General features: G+C 38.7%; 3 protein-coding genes across 5 annotated transcripts in view; 1 reads left to right on the forward strand and 2 right to left on the reverse strand.

Annotated features, from left to right (window-relative positions):
- The window catches only part of CTNNA2 (catenin alpha 2), an 828,797-nt gene that overhangs the window by 707,367 nt on the left and 106,753 nt on the right, over positions 1–14,677 (reverse strand). For all 3 annotated transcript variants that reach the window (XM_050943344.1, XM_050943345.1, XM_050943346.1), the window contains one exon: positions 13,465–13,571. In XM_050943344.1, coding sequence (XP_050799301.1) covers positions 13,465–13,566 — 102 coding nt within the window. In that variant the 5' untranslated portion in view covers positions 13,567–13,571. Of the gene's footprint in view, positions 1–13,464; positions 13,572–14,677 lie in introns of those variants that run through there.
- The window catches only part of LOC127046410 (uncharacterized), a 412,139-nt gene that overhangs the window by 127,396 nt on the left and 270,066 nt on the right, over positions 1–14,677 (reverse strand). The window lies entirely within an intron of this gene.
- LOC127046399 (uncharacterized) overlaps positions 1–14,677 on the forward strand; it is a 303,607-nt gene that overhangs the window by 124,509 nt on the left and 164,421 nt on the right. The window lies entirely within an intron of this gene.

Here is a 14,677-nt window from a genome sequence, read left to right on the forward strand (position 1 = left end):
CTGAGCCCAGCTCCTTGCTCTAGAAGGAGAGATGGCAGCTTGGCAACCTGGGCAGACCCCACAGGATCCTAGGGAGAAGCCCCCTAGGCCCAACTCTCCCTCTCTGAAAGAAGAGTTGGTGGCTTGATAACTGGAGCAGGTCCATAAGTGGAAGATATGGAGGAGGCAGTATGAGGAGATGGCATCCTTGCGTCATCCACCTCTTCTAATTCCAGAATCCCGATAGTTACCCAGAAAACCATGGAGTCAATTTTTTGCAGGGTTTTTTTTTTAATTTAGTAACAAACACTACATTTACACAAAATAAAAACCAAAAATGAAGGTCCTGAACTATAGCATATATCTTAGAAACACATTCAATCTTGATTTAAATATTTCAAGAGACAGAGAATCCTCCACATAGAATGACTAATTATCCCACTGTTAAAAAAATCTGTATTTTATTTCGAGTTTGAATATGTCTAGCATCAGCTTCCAGCCATAGGATCCGGTTAGGCTAGATTAAAAAGACCTCTACTACCATGCAAAGGCTTATATAGATCCTGACCAAGTGACCTCTTAACCTTCTCTTGGAAAAGGTAAGTAGATTTTGAGTTTTTCTAGTCTTTCACTCTATGACAAGTTCCCCAGACTTCATATAATTTTTTAGTTCTTTTCTGAACTCTTTCCAATTTGTCCACATAATTTTTACAGTGTGGATACCAGAACTGGAAAGTATTACAGGAATGGTTTCACTAAAGCTGTATTACAGTGATAATACCACCTCTCTACTTGTGTTTGATATTCTCCCACTTATACCTTCAAGGATCATATTAGCTCTTAGCCATTGAATTGAATTTTGAGCTCACTGTTCCTTTCAGAGTCACTGCCTTCCAAAACACAGACCCTATTCCAGTAATTGTGACCTACATTCCTCCTTCTTAAATGTTTGACCTTGCATTTGGTTATATTAAAATTGCATTGTTCAAGTTAGCCAAAGCAGCAAAGAGTCCTGTGGCACCTTATAGACTAACAGACGTTTTGGAGCATAAGCTTTCATGGGTGAATACCCACTTCGTCAGATGCATGTAGTGGAAATTTCCAGGGGCAGGTATATATATGCAAGCAAGCTAGAGATAATGAGTTAGTTCAATCAGGGAGGATGAGGCCCTGTTCTAGCAGTTGAGGTGTGAAAACCAAGGGAGGAGAAACTGGTTTTGTAATTGGCAAGCCATTCACAGTATTTGTTTAATCCTGAGCTGATGGTGTCAAATTTGCAGATGAACTGAAGCTCAGCAGTTTCTCTTTGAACTCAGGTCCTGAAGTTTTATTGCTGCAGGATGGCCACCTTAAGGTCTGCTATTGTGTGGCCAGGGAGGTTGAAGTGTTCTCCTACAGGTTTCTGTATATTGCCATTCCTAATATCTGATTTGTGTCTGTTTATCCTTTTCCGTAGTGACTGTCCAGTTTGGCCGATGTACATAGCAGAGGGGCATTGCTGCATATGATGGAGTATATTACATTGGTGGACGTGCAGGTGAATGAACCGGTGACGGTGTGGCTGATCTGGTTAGGTCCTGTGATGGTGTCGCTGGTGTAGATATGTGGGCAGAGTTGGCATCGAGGTTTGTTGCATGGATTGGTTCCTGAGCTAGAGTTACTATGGTGTGGTGTGCAGTTACTGGTGAGAATATGTTTCAGGTTGGCAGGTTGTCTGTGGACGAGGACTGGCCTGCCACCCAAGACCTGTGAAAGTGTGGGATCATTGTCCAGGATGGGTTGTACGTCCCTGATGATGCATTGGAGAGGTTTTAGCTGGGGACTGTATGTGATGGCCAGTGGAGTCCTGTTGGTTTCTTTCTTGGGTTTGTCTTGCATTAGGAGGCTTCTGGGTACACGTCTGGCTCTGTTAGCCAATTAGCCAAGTTTACTAAGTGGTCAAGATTGCTCTTTAGAATTAAGCTGACATTATTTACCACTCCACCATTTTTTGATGTCAATCTTTAAACTGTGCCACTATTTTTTTTTATTTTCTTCCAGATCATTGATAAAAATATTGAATAACATTGGGCCAAGAACAGATCTCTACAAGATTCCATTTGAATGGAATGATGGTTCCCCAGTACATTTTGAAATCTATGTGTTAGCCAGTTTTTAATCCATTTAATATGTGCTACACTTTTTAAAAAGCACTATACAAAATCAGTCGGAATGTCATGTGGCACTCAATCAAATGGCTTACAGAAATCTATTATGTCAGTGTTTCCCTTATCAACCAAAATTGTAATCTGATAAAAAAAAATGTTATTAAGCTTCTGTGGCAAGACCAATTTTCCATTAAATCATGTTGATTGTCATTAATTATACTCCCATCCTTTAATTCAATTAATCTTATCTGATGATACCTTCCTTATTTTCATTTATATATTTGAGATAAAATTTGAATTTAGGGGTTAGCATGCTGATCACTTTCCATCTTGTTCAGATCAACATTATCACAAAGTACATGAAACACTAGTAAATCATTTTTGGTACACAACAATGAATTATAAACCTAATTTTGAATATGACATTTAATTTTCACAAGACATTTTGACAGAGTTCATGCAATTGCTTTTTAAACAAGCTGAGAAAATACATTATGCACCAAAACGTCCTAATACTTTTCACTAAACATTGTAGAGCTTTCTTATTTTATTAATTTTGGAAATCTTACTCTAAAAGCAACCTCCCTCAATTAATTGGTATTATCTATTTAATAAACAAAATAAGAATTCAGAATATTAATGAATTTAAGAGTCCTGAAAATGGAGTTCAGTCTTTTGAACATATGTAGCAGTCTGGAATAATTTACATGGCATATATTTTAAAATATTAATTTACATATTCCTTGTGGAGGATTTGAACTCGGTTGGGCAGGGATGATGTCCCTAGTCTCTACTTGCCAGAGGCTGAGAATTAGCGACAGAGATTGCATCACTTGATGATTACCTGTTCTGTTCATTCCCTCTGGGGCACCTGGCATTGGCCAATGTCAGAAGACAGGTTACTGAGCTAGATGGACCTTTGGTCTGACCCAGTATGGCCGTTCTTATGTTCTTTATGTTATCCCTTTTGTGCACTTGAAATTTCAACCATAATGTTACACTAGTTTACTGTAATTATAGTAGTTACTAGTAGTGACACCTATGGTTAAAAGGCTGTCTAACAGTTTCCATTATGAACCTTGTTTTCAGTTACTTCTTACTTTGCTGAACTAACAGTTCAGGCTAAAATTTTTATTCTGGGTATCTGCCTCACACTGATTTTTTGTTGTTTTGTTGAAAATTTCAGCAAAAGCAGTCAGCCATTTCCAAAAAAAAAAAAAAAAATTGGTGAAAATATAGTTTGCCTGTGCTAAAAATTTCTCATCACTCTTTAATTGGGAAGCTCTAGGACTTACGTGTTTTGGAGAAATCAATTGAAATTTAGGAGGAGAGTCACCCTAGTGTTAGGAAAATGCCTTTTGCTATCTCAGTGAAAATTTGCCCAAGTTTGGCCAAATTACAAGCCTCTCAGGCTATTCATAGACTCATAGACTCTAGGACTGGAAGGGACCTCAAGAGGTCATCGAGTCCAATCCCCTGCCCTCATGGCAGGACCAAATACTGTCTAGACCATCCCTGATAGACATTTATCTAACCTACTCTTAAATATTTCCAGAGATGGAGATTCCACAACCTCCCTAGGCAATTTATTCCAGTGTTTAACTACCCTGACAGTTAGGAACTTTTTCCTAATATCCAGCCTAAACCTCCCTTGTTGCAGTTCCCCCCCACCCCAACTCAGTAAATCATACATTCCTTGTGGTGTACTAGATATGTGCCAGATTTAGAGTTTAAATGCAATAAGTTCTAGGGTTATCCAAGAGCAAATAGAATCCAAACTATGGTGATGGCTGAAAAACCGCTATTTCCCATGCTTTGATCATTTAGAAATTGCTAAATACATTTTTTAAGTAACCCTAAACATTTTACTTTAGATTAAAACCCAGAGAAGACTCTCTCACTTGCTGGGCTTGATTATAAACCATTAAAAATAAAAGCTTAGAATTTAAGTGCTACCCCAGACATAAATGTAGTAGTGTTAGTACCATGCTATCATTCTCTTGCATTAAAGCAATTTGGAATTACATCAAGTCATATGTATATTATATAGATTTCTTAATTTTACTAATTGACACTACAGAAAAACTTTCACTCTGAATAAATCGATATCTCTGTATTTGCCATATATTAGCTTTATGTTTTTCTGAGCGAATGTGGTGCAAAATGTCCTCTGTTCTTGAGGGTAGTACAATGTGTTATAATTGCAATACAAAAGTGCCTTACTTTGAACATAAAACAGAAGTTGCATTTTTTTAAAACATAAGAAGCACAAAATACCTTGTTTACATGATCAGTTCCTTTAAGTGCTTTAGTACTTACTGTACTTCTTCCTAGGCAGTATCATCTGTCAAGATTTCTAGAAGTGCCAGAATAAATGTATTGCCATGTTAACAATTACCATACAAAACAAAAACAACCGAAGACTACACTACATTAACAATATGTTTAATGCCATGCTGCCCAGGAGCTAAAAATCTGTGTAAACTGTACTACCATACTCCTGCCAGAAGGAACATAATGGCACACGTAAGATAGGGGGAAAGTAGTTTGAATTAAAGCCTTAGTACTATAGTGTGTAAACAATTAACATAAACCTTTGGGTTTTTTGGGAAGTGAAGTGTGTAGAAGGATGTTTGTATACTGACTAGTACAACTGGGCCTTAATCCCTGTTTGAAGACCCTCGGTGCTACCATAATGAAAAATGGCAGTAACAGTCACAGTCCTATATTTTCCCTTTATGACTGAAAGTGAATGCTCTGTAATAATTTAATCTGTTCATATTTATAATAGATGTTTTTGCCAACCACTGTCCTTTGCGCAAATTTTATTACTAAGAGGAACTAGTGGCCCACCATTTGGGTGACATTACTGGAGCACAAAGGCAAACTAATTCTTCTAGTTTTTTTGAGAGTCTAAACTATTCATAATCAATAAAGCAATTAATCTGGCTTCGTTACATTACAGAATCCTCTTATGAACATGCCATAGTTGGGGTTGGTCCTGCTTTGAGCACGGAGTTGAACTAGATGACCTCCTCAGGTCTCTTCCAACCCTAATCTTCTATGATTCTATGAAAAATCCTTGCATTTGGAGGGTCTAATTACCTTTCCATCACAGTTACAGGTTTTGAAACAGCTGAATAGATCTACCAGTGTCATCAACAACAATGAAGGAAGTTGGAGAGAAAGCATATGGTGCAGAGGTGGGGGTGGGGACAAAGGCAATATGGAGTTTAAATATGGATAACTTTTCACACTACTAGACACCATTTATAGGAAAATATTATCCAGAACTATCCATAATTTTTATGAACCAAAAGGTCAGCCCCCAGCTATTTGCGTGCAGTTTCTACAGAAGCCAATGGAAGCTGTATACAAGTATCTGAGCACAGAATTCAGCTCTTACCAACCTCAATGATTTTAGATTGCTTTTTGCTAAAACTCAGCCTATGGAAATAAATCTAATCACTTACTTTGGTCACTATGTACTAAGATGCATATTGTTTCTTGAGGAACTATGTCCAGTTACATTTATGTGTGATGTAGTAATCATAAATACAAAATTTTATAATGAATGTAAATTGTAATAAAACTTCATAAAACAAAGACGGCCACAAATACAGTAATTAGTTTTTATTGTTAGTTGTAGAATGAGTGAAACAGAGGAAAGACAAACATGACCACTGTAATCATTAGATAAATCTATTCAGTATTTTTCTGTAAGAAATAGAAATTCTGCTAAATTCTTCTCAATTAAATTTCTTCCCAAAAAGCCCACTTAATAACAGCAGTACTAAGAAAGTCAAATGGCATCTGACATAGCATATCTATTGTCCTTTCAATATGATGACAAGTAATGAGAATATGGGTGCGTTAGCAAGTTCTAATGTTCTTAGATCTCTGACAGCTATGTAAGTTCTAATTAGTCTGCTAGTCCACGGTTTCCTCATGCAAAAACAATTCTATCGTTTCTTATGAATGCTCATGATCGGTTAATTGATATTTTTTTAATCAGCTTAATAGGTTTTCCATAGTTTCTCATTTGGAACTTTAATTAGCTTGTCTAAAATTCAGTTTTAATGTAACATTTTTGGCTCAGTGGGTCACTATTTTTCTTGGACTTTTTTTTTTCTTTTTAAACCCATTTTTCAATTCAACTTTTTTTAATACATATTCTTCAAGACTTCAATGACATTAGTTGGGTGCTCAGTGCTTCTGCAATTCAGGTCACTTCTTTGTGTGCCTGAAGATGAACTTAAGATTCTAAATTTAGGCACCCATGTTTGAAAATTAGGCCTAAACCTTTAGGTCCCAAAGAGCAGGATATAATTGTTTCTACTTTTGCAAAATGTCCCTGAAATCTTTTGCATCATGAGCATTAAGAATAGAAGCTAAAATATTAAAAATTTAGGTGACTAATTGAAAAATGGTCTGATTTTAGAGGTGCTGAGTTCCTGTAGCACCCAGTGACTTCAATGGAAGCGAAAGATGCTCAGCACCTTTTAAGAGTCAGGTCATTATTTAGGTATTTAAATACATATTTAGGCACCTATATTTAGAAAATTTGGCAAATATTTCTTAGTTGAAGGTACAGAAGAACAAAGAAGTTTAAATATATTTTTTGTATTGCTTCTGCATCCAAAATTTTTGTAACCCATTCAACAATTTTCATTTCTTAATAATATTCCCCTGGTTCTATAACCACTGGAAGTCACCAGATGCCTCTGTTAACAATTGCATTGAGAATTCTGTGTAACTTAATGTATAATATGTTGTTTAAGAAAGAAATGCTTATTTCCAGCTGTAATGAGTTTTGTATTAGTTATTTGGGTATTACCAGTAAAGCCTATTTTGCCTGAATCTCTTCCTATTATACAAAACCACTTGTGTGTGTGTTAGGTATATTACATATAGATCATCTGTAACAGATAGCCACAAAAGCAAGGAAAAGAAATGTTAAGGCATTTAACATGCCTTTTATTCCTCCACCCAGAGAATCACACTTCACTACTACAACCACCACTATTCAGTGCAGACAACACACCACAATCTTAATTCTGCCTTATTAGGGATGCCAGCCTTCCATCACTACTCCTTGGACTTCCTACTACCATAAAGCCAGACTTTCCCACTACTGTCTGTTATGCACAGTTCTGGAAATTCACAGTCACTCATGTCTGGAGACTAACCACAACATAAATCTAGAGTTTACCAACTTTTGGGGGAGCCAATTTTTAATTGATTAGAAATCAAAAAGCAATTCACCACTTTTCTTGAAATGCCTCAGCCTATTCAAACTTTACTCAAAGATGATATGCTGAATATTTAGGGATGATACGCGGTATTCAGTAAAACAAAGAACCTGGACTCCTGCTTTAAGTACAAAACTGAATGCAAACTTCACTACGACCATGCCAGGGTTTTCATAGGTGCAGCTGCTGGTGATGTTACGTCTCTCCTACCCAAGCAGAATAAAATCAGTGAAATTCAGGGGGATAAAATTCTTCTTGTTCTAAAATGACTGAGTATTTGTATGCAATAAGGGCAAGTGATTAAGCTGCCCAGTAATATTTACATAGATTGGGATTGACCAGCCCACATTTTGCCAAGAGCATACATAATATCTTTAATCTTGATCATTTTATCATTTTAAATTATGAATTGATATCTTCCTCTCCCATATTGTGGTAGGCTCTCTTAAGAGGGCAATACATCTAATTTTAGAGCTTTTGAAAAGGAAATGTGAGTAAACATCCATAACTACTAGAGAAAATGGAACACATTCATATTAACACCAAAAACTTCAATTGCTACAAGAAGACATAACACAAACCTGCTTATGCTAACAAGTATTCTTGACATAAACACTTAGAAAAAACAATTAATTAACTTATCAAGATTAATTTGTTTGAATGTGACTGTAGTGACCTTTCTGATACAATTGATATAACCAGAAATTTCTATAATAATTTCTTGCCTTAAGGTCCACCAAGATAGTTGTTATCAGACAACTTGCTGTGGTTTTTTGGTCGTAATTTTAAACGTACTTGAGATATATTTGGTTTTTAAAAATAAACCTATTTAAATTAAAAATCACATTTAAAATCTATTTTTATTATTATTTTAGTTTTTTTATTATTTTAATAATCAATTTTAGCCACTCTGATGTCATCAATATAGTTATGTGGTGCATAACTTTTATAATTGTCATTTTCATCTATCTTTCTGTAAGTGTTGTTCTTCAAGATGAGCTGCACAGGTCCATGCCACTGTAGGTATGTTGCATGCAGTTGGAGATTCTTCCCTCAGCAGTACCTGTTGGGGCAGTACATGCGCCTCATGCCACTGAACATAGAGGGTTGGGGGTACTCAGTCCCTTTCTACCAGAAAACTGTCTCCATTGGAGTCTATCCACCAGAAAGTGGAAAGCTGAAATCGCAGCCAAATGGACTCTGATGGAACTACAGGCTAGCTCTTGTTGTTTCAGGAAGAGGTGAAAGTCCAAGAGATGGGAAATGGAATCTTGCACTGTGTGGATGCCTCTTTGCATAGACAAAATGGAAGATCTCTTCCATTTACCAAGGTAAGTAGATTGAGTTGAAGACTTCTTACTATTTGGAAGAATTTCTTGTACTCTTTTAGAGCAATCTTGCTCTAAGGCTGTCAGTCACAAAGCAGCCAAGCTGTTAAGTGGAGGCCATATATGTTGGACTGTAGGAGGCAGACGTACTGGGAGATCGCATCTTCATCTCTCAGGAGCAACAGAGGGGGTAAGACCGATAGGGTTACACATCTGATTGCAGCACCGGGTGCGAATCTTGCATTGCAGGTGAAACCTGTACCAACAAGTTTAGCAATCCTTGATCTGCCTTAAAAGCCTCAGATATAGATGATACCTTCAAGGGCTCCTGACCCTGTGGAGCCACAAGGTCTGCCAGTCCTGGGATCAGTCTCAATTGGCCCTTTCTGGGCTCTGAAGTCAACAGTATGTCTTGGCATGCAGGCTGTATATGGGGATGCCTCTTCTTTGAGTGTTCTTCAGAGTCCTTGACTCCAATCGATGTCTTGCCTGCTGATTTCAATGTCTCCGGTACGGAGTCTTTCGAAGATTCAGAAAGTCTTTTCTTCAGTACTGATGAGGTGGGTCTGTCTATAGACACAGCTAAAATGGGCAGAGCCATCCTGAAAGACTTTGTCATAAACAGATGGTTAAGGGTTAATGCCTTTTTTACCTGTAAAGGGTTAAAAAGTTCACCTAGCCTAGCTAACACCTGACCAGAGGAACCAACGGGGGAACAAGATGTTTCAAAAGGAAGGAGGAAAGTTTTTCCTTTGTTTGAGAGTTACAGTTTCAGTCAGAGTGAAAAAGATCAAGGAACCAGCCTCTTATCAGAGTAGTAAGTTTTAGAAAGGAATAAATAGGTTTATGTTTATTTCTTTGTAACCTGTCTTATGCAATTAGAGGTAGAATCAAATTGGGTATTTGGGTATTTTTTTGTGTAACTAAATTTGTGCCCAGGGGAACATCCTCTGTGTTTTAAATCTGTTGTCTGTGAGAGTAGCTGGTATGCTAATCTCTCCCAGAGGATTTTCTTTTACCTTTCTTTTATTTAATTAAAAGACTTTTTCTTAATATCTGATTGATTTTTTCCTGGTTTTTAGATCCAAGGGGGTTGGATCTGGATCCACGAGGAGTTGGTGAGAGAAAGGAGGGGAGATGGTTAATTTCTCCTTGTTTTAAGATCCAAGGGATTGGATCTGGACTCACCAGGGAATTGGTGAAGGAGTCTCTCAAGGCTACCCAGGGAGGGGAAGGTTTTTGGGGGAAAGGGAGTGCTCCAGACACTGAAAATTCTGGATGGTGGCAGCGATACCAGATCTAAGCTAGTAATTAAGCTTAGAAGTGTCCATGCAGGTCCCCACATCTGTACCCTAAAGTTCAGAGTGGGGAAGGATCCTTGACAAATGTCTCTGGTACGAAGTCTTTCGAAGATTCAGAAAGTCTTTTCTTCAGTACTGATGAGGTAGGTCTGTCTATAAACACAGCTAAAATGGGCAGAGCCCTCCTGAAAGACTTGGACATGCTCAGTATCTGCTCCAAGTGGAAATGTTCCAATGGAGGGTGAAATGCAGACTCCACTAAGTACTTGAGCTTGGCAGCTCTGTACGTTTTGGAATAAGGTTTGAACCCCTTGACAAATCTGATATTTGTCATCTACATGTGCTCCCTCAAATATTTAAGGCAGCTGGGGTAAAGATTGCTCACTGACATAGGTTTGCCACATGAGCAACAGGCCTTGAAGCAAGGAGAACACAGCATTTGCCTTTCAGCACTGGATCAGTACCCAAATGGGCACCAGAGATTGCACGTCTCTAAGAACTAAACTGAACTTACTCTAATCTCTAGCTACCTATAAAATACACTACTCCGTGCTAAACTAACATGACAGGTACTATATATACACAAGAAGGGAGGGAATACTTGCAAATGCAAAGATAACAGCTCCAAAAACTGTCACTGGTGGCAGGAAGGCACTGAGGAGAGTTGGGAGCTGATTGGGCCTTTATACTGGTGTACAGTGGCCTGAGGTACCAGAGGGCATTTGTGCTGCCCCAACGGGTACTGCTGAGGGAAAAATCCTCTGACAGCCATGCACGAGGTACGCACACAATTACAGTGAAATAGACAAAGGCAATCACTTTGAGAAGAACTTGAATATTTTAGCTTACACTCTTCTTGAAAAGGTCCTTTATCATTTTCAATGTGTCTCTTACAGTTCCATCTTAGTGGGAGCAAAGGGCTGACTACATTGATCATGAGAAGTCACAGCAACAGAATTCCACAGGAAGCCTTCCATATATGGAAAGGAGATGGATCATCAAACAAATTCAAAAGCAATCATTTTTGTGTAATATGTTTCTGTTAAAAATAAATGTATTGTGCTCAGAACATTTCATACTAGCAGGGCCAGTCATAAGCAAAGCAGAAAAGAACAACAAAAATTATTTGAAAGATGAAGAAATATTTCTACAGCAAGAGACTTAAGAAGCTCAATTTATCTGGTTTATCAAAAAGAAGATTGAGCAGTGGCTTTATTACAGTATACAAGTACCTTTACAGGGAGAAAATACCAGGATTAACAGAATCTTTTATCTACCTGAGAAAGGCATAATGAGAACCAATGGCTGACAAATTCAAATGATAAAGAAGGCACTTTAAAAAAGAACAGTGAGAATGATTAACCACTGGAACAAATTACCAAGGGAAACAGTGAATTTCCCAGCTTTTGAAGTCTTCAGATCAAGAGTGGATGCCTTTCTGGAAGATATGCTTTACTCAAACACAAATTATTGGACTCAAAACAGGGTGGCTGTTTGAAATCCTGTTATACAGGAGCTCAGACTAGGAAATCTAAAGGTTCCTTATGCCTTCAAAAATCTATGAAATCAAGAAGTTGCTTAGAGACCATCACAAACTCTGAAATGTACAAACAGATTCAATTTTCCCCTCCTGAAGTGAGACTGTGCATTCATAGAATATCATGGTTGCAAGGGACCTCACCCCCCTGCTCAAAGCAGGACCAATCCCCAGCTAAATCATCCCACCCAGGGCTTTGTCAAGCCTGACCTTAAAAACCTCTAAGGAGGGAGAGTCCACCACCTCCCTAGGGAACCCATTCCAGTGATTCACCACCCTCTTAGTGAAAAAGTTTTTTCCTAATATCCAACCTAAACCTCCCCCACTGCAACTTGAGACCATTACTCCTTGTTCTGTCATCTACTGCCACTAAGAACAGTCTAGATCCATCCTCTTTGGAATCTACTTTCAGGTAGTTGAAAGCAGCTATCAAATCCCACCTCATTCTTCTCTTCTGCAGACTAAACAATCTCAGTCCCCTTAGCCTCTCCTCATAAGTCATGTGCTCCAGCCCCCTAATCATTTTTGTTGCCCTCCACTGGACTCTCCAATTTTTCCACATCCTTCTTGTAGTGTGGGGCCCAAAACTGGGCACAGTACTCCAGATGAGCCTTCACCAATGTTGAATAGAGGGGAATGATCTGCTGATCCCTTGATTGGCTGGCCTCCCACCCTCATCTTGCTGCCAAACTTTGAAAAAAAATCAACATGTTACTGCACTCAGCCAAACAGTGGCAGACTTCAGGGCACATGTTAGTTTTTATTGTTGGATAAAACATCACAAAGTCAGGTATAATTATTTACATTATGTACATGGGTCTTGCTGATCTTAAACCCAGCAACACCAAACTTCACCAAGGCAAATCCAGAAACCTGAGTTTAAAATCACTAGTCCCAACCTAACAGGATCTTTACTACTTTCATCAGAGACCATGGAACTTTCTCCTCCTGGCAGACTTTTCACCCTTTAGTAAAAGTTGCCTTCTCCTGGCCTATTACTGCCTGACAGAGTCATCCTGCTATAACTTTGCCTGACTTCCCCTTCTATCAGCAGGACCAGAACTAAAGACAACTCATAACCTAATTCCTCACCCCAACTCAGCATGTTAGAATCTTGCAGATTTTAAAAGAGAGTCCTCCACATTAGCAGTAGATTTATCTGTCTAGGTTTGTCAGGAGAGTTTATTAACATGTTAAATGAAAGCCAGACCCACGTGACATTCCCCTGGTGTTCTCTGGACCAGTGATCTGCTAGGTCACCCCAAACCTCGACTCTGGGAGCCAGCCGTACCCTCTCTTGTTCCCGCACAGCCTCAAGCACGTAAGCTACCTGCAGCTATGTGAGTGAGCACTTTTGGCCAGCTGCTACTTGGATTGTGCAACTGAATGATGCTAGCCACACATTGCCTAGCACATGGAGACTGCCTGGGAGCCCTTAAGCACTACTGTAATATAAGTATTTAACAACAACAATACACTGAGATGCAGCATCACACTCAAGACAACAACTAATTCATAGACTCATAGACTTTAAGGTCAGAAGGGACCATTACGATCATCTAGTCTGACCTCCTGCTCAATGCAGGCCACAGAATCTCACCCACCCACTCCTGTAATAAACCCCTAACCTACGTCTGAGTTATTGAAGTCCTCAAATCGTGATTTGAAGACCTCAAGCTGCAGAGAATCCTCCAGCAAGTGACCCGTGCCCCATGCTGCAGAGGAAGGCAAAAAACCTCCAGGGCCTCTGCCAATCTGGAGGAAAATTCCTTCCCGACCCCAAATATGGTGAGCAGTTAAACCCTGAGCATGTGGGCAACACTTACCAGCCAGCACCCAGGAAAGAATTCTCTGTAGTAACTCAGATCCCACCCCATCTAACATCCCACCACAGACCACTGTACAAAACAATCAACTTACCTGTGTAACAAGTGGTTCCAAGAGCCTCTCTACTGTAAGAGTCCTGATTTCTAAGCTTTTGGGGTCCCATTTTAAAATGATAGGTGAAGTTGCAGAAGTCATGCTCCCTAGAAGAGACAAAATTACATAAACTTATGTAAATTATTCAGTCTGTATATTTTTAGATATTACATAAAGAGAAGTACTTACATATTCTGTGCACACAAGATGTACAACAAATATTCCTGCATCACTTACCTACCTCCCATATGTACACAAGACCCACCGCAAATTTCACACTATGTTTGAATTCATTCACAAGGTCCCTTTCCTGTTACATTCTCTCTGAACTGCTTCAACACCCACTTTTGTCATGCTGCCTACATTTGAGCTAGTTGCAGTGCTGCCAATTCTTGCAATTTTATCATTAGTCCGGCAATATTTGATGTTTTTCTGGAAGCCTCCGCTCTTGGAAAAATGTAATTATGTGAACATCTCAGCATTTATTTACAAAAAAAAAAAAAGAGGAAGTTTTACAACCTCCACCACTGCAGAGAACAGCTTGCAAATGTGAACCATAAAGGCTCAAAACCCAGAACACTTATAAAAAGAAACAAAATTTATTATTTTTAAAAAATCTCATGATTTGGTGGGGAGAGGCTAACTCAGAATTTTTGAAGGTTTGGGGTTAGCATTACTATGTTGACTTGCATAAAAGTTAACCATTTGTTGTTCCTCTTCCTCTAACCTCTGTCTACCTACCAGTCTTTGGACAGTGAGCTCACTGGGTTCAGATCCATCCCGTTTTAAATTTCTGAAAAGTGCCTAGCATAGCATGAGCACTTCCATATAACAATAATAAATAATAATAAAAGTAGCAATAATAATGTTTTACAGTGTCTTGTATAGCTGAAATCAGAATAAAGCCTTCTATATTTAATTAACCCAGACATTTAAAATGGTTTTCTTAATCCAAACTACTTACTGCCTACACTAAACCACAGAGAAATGTATTTGAGTAATATGAAAGGCACATTATAATTTACAAAAGCAGAGGCATTCAGGCACCTACCCTGAAGTGTGCAATCCATAGCACTTAGTACTGTAAACATTGCCCACCACCACACAACATCGGATGGAAGGACTTGTAATAGGAAGGACATGAAATAGGAAGGACTTGCCCTGTGTCATTCAGAAGAGTTGCAATGCCCATTTACCACTCGGAACCACAGGT

This window comes from Gopherus flavomarginatus, chromosome 3 (assembly GCF_025201925.1).
Source record: "Gopherus flavomarginatus isolate rGopFla2 chromosome 3, rGopFla2.mat.asm, whole genome shotgun sequence".
NCBI lineage: Eukaryota > Metazoa > Chordata > Testudines > Testudinidae > Gopherus > Gopherus flavomarginatus.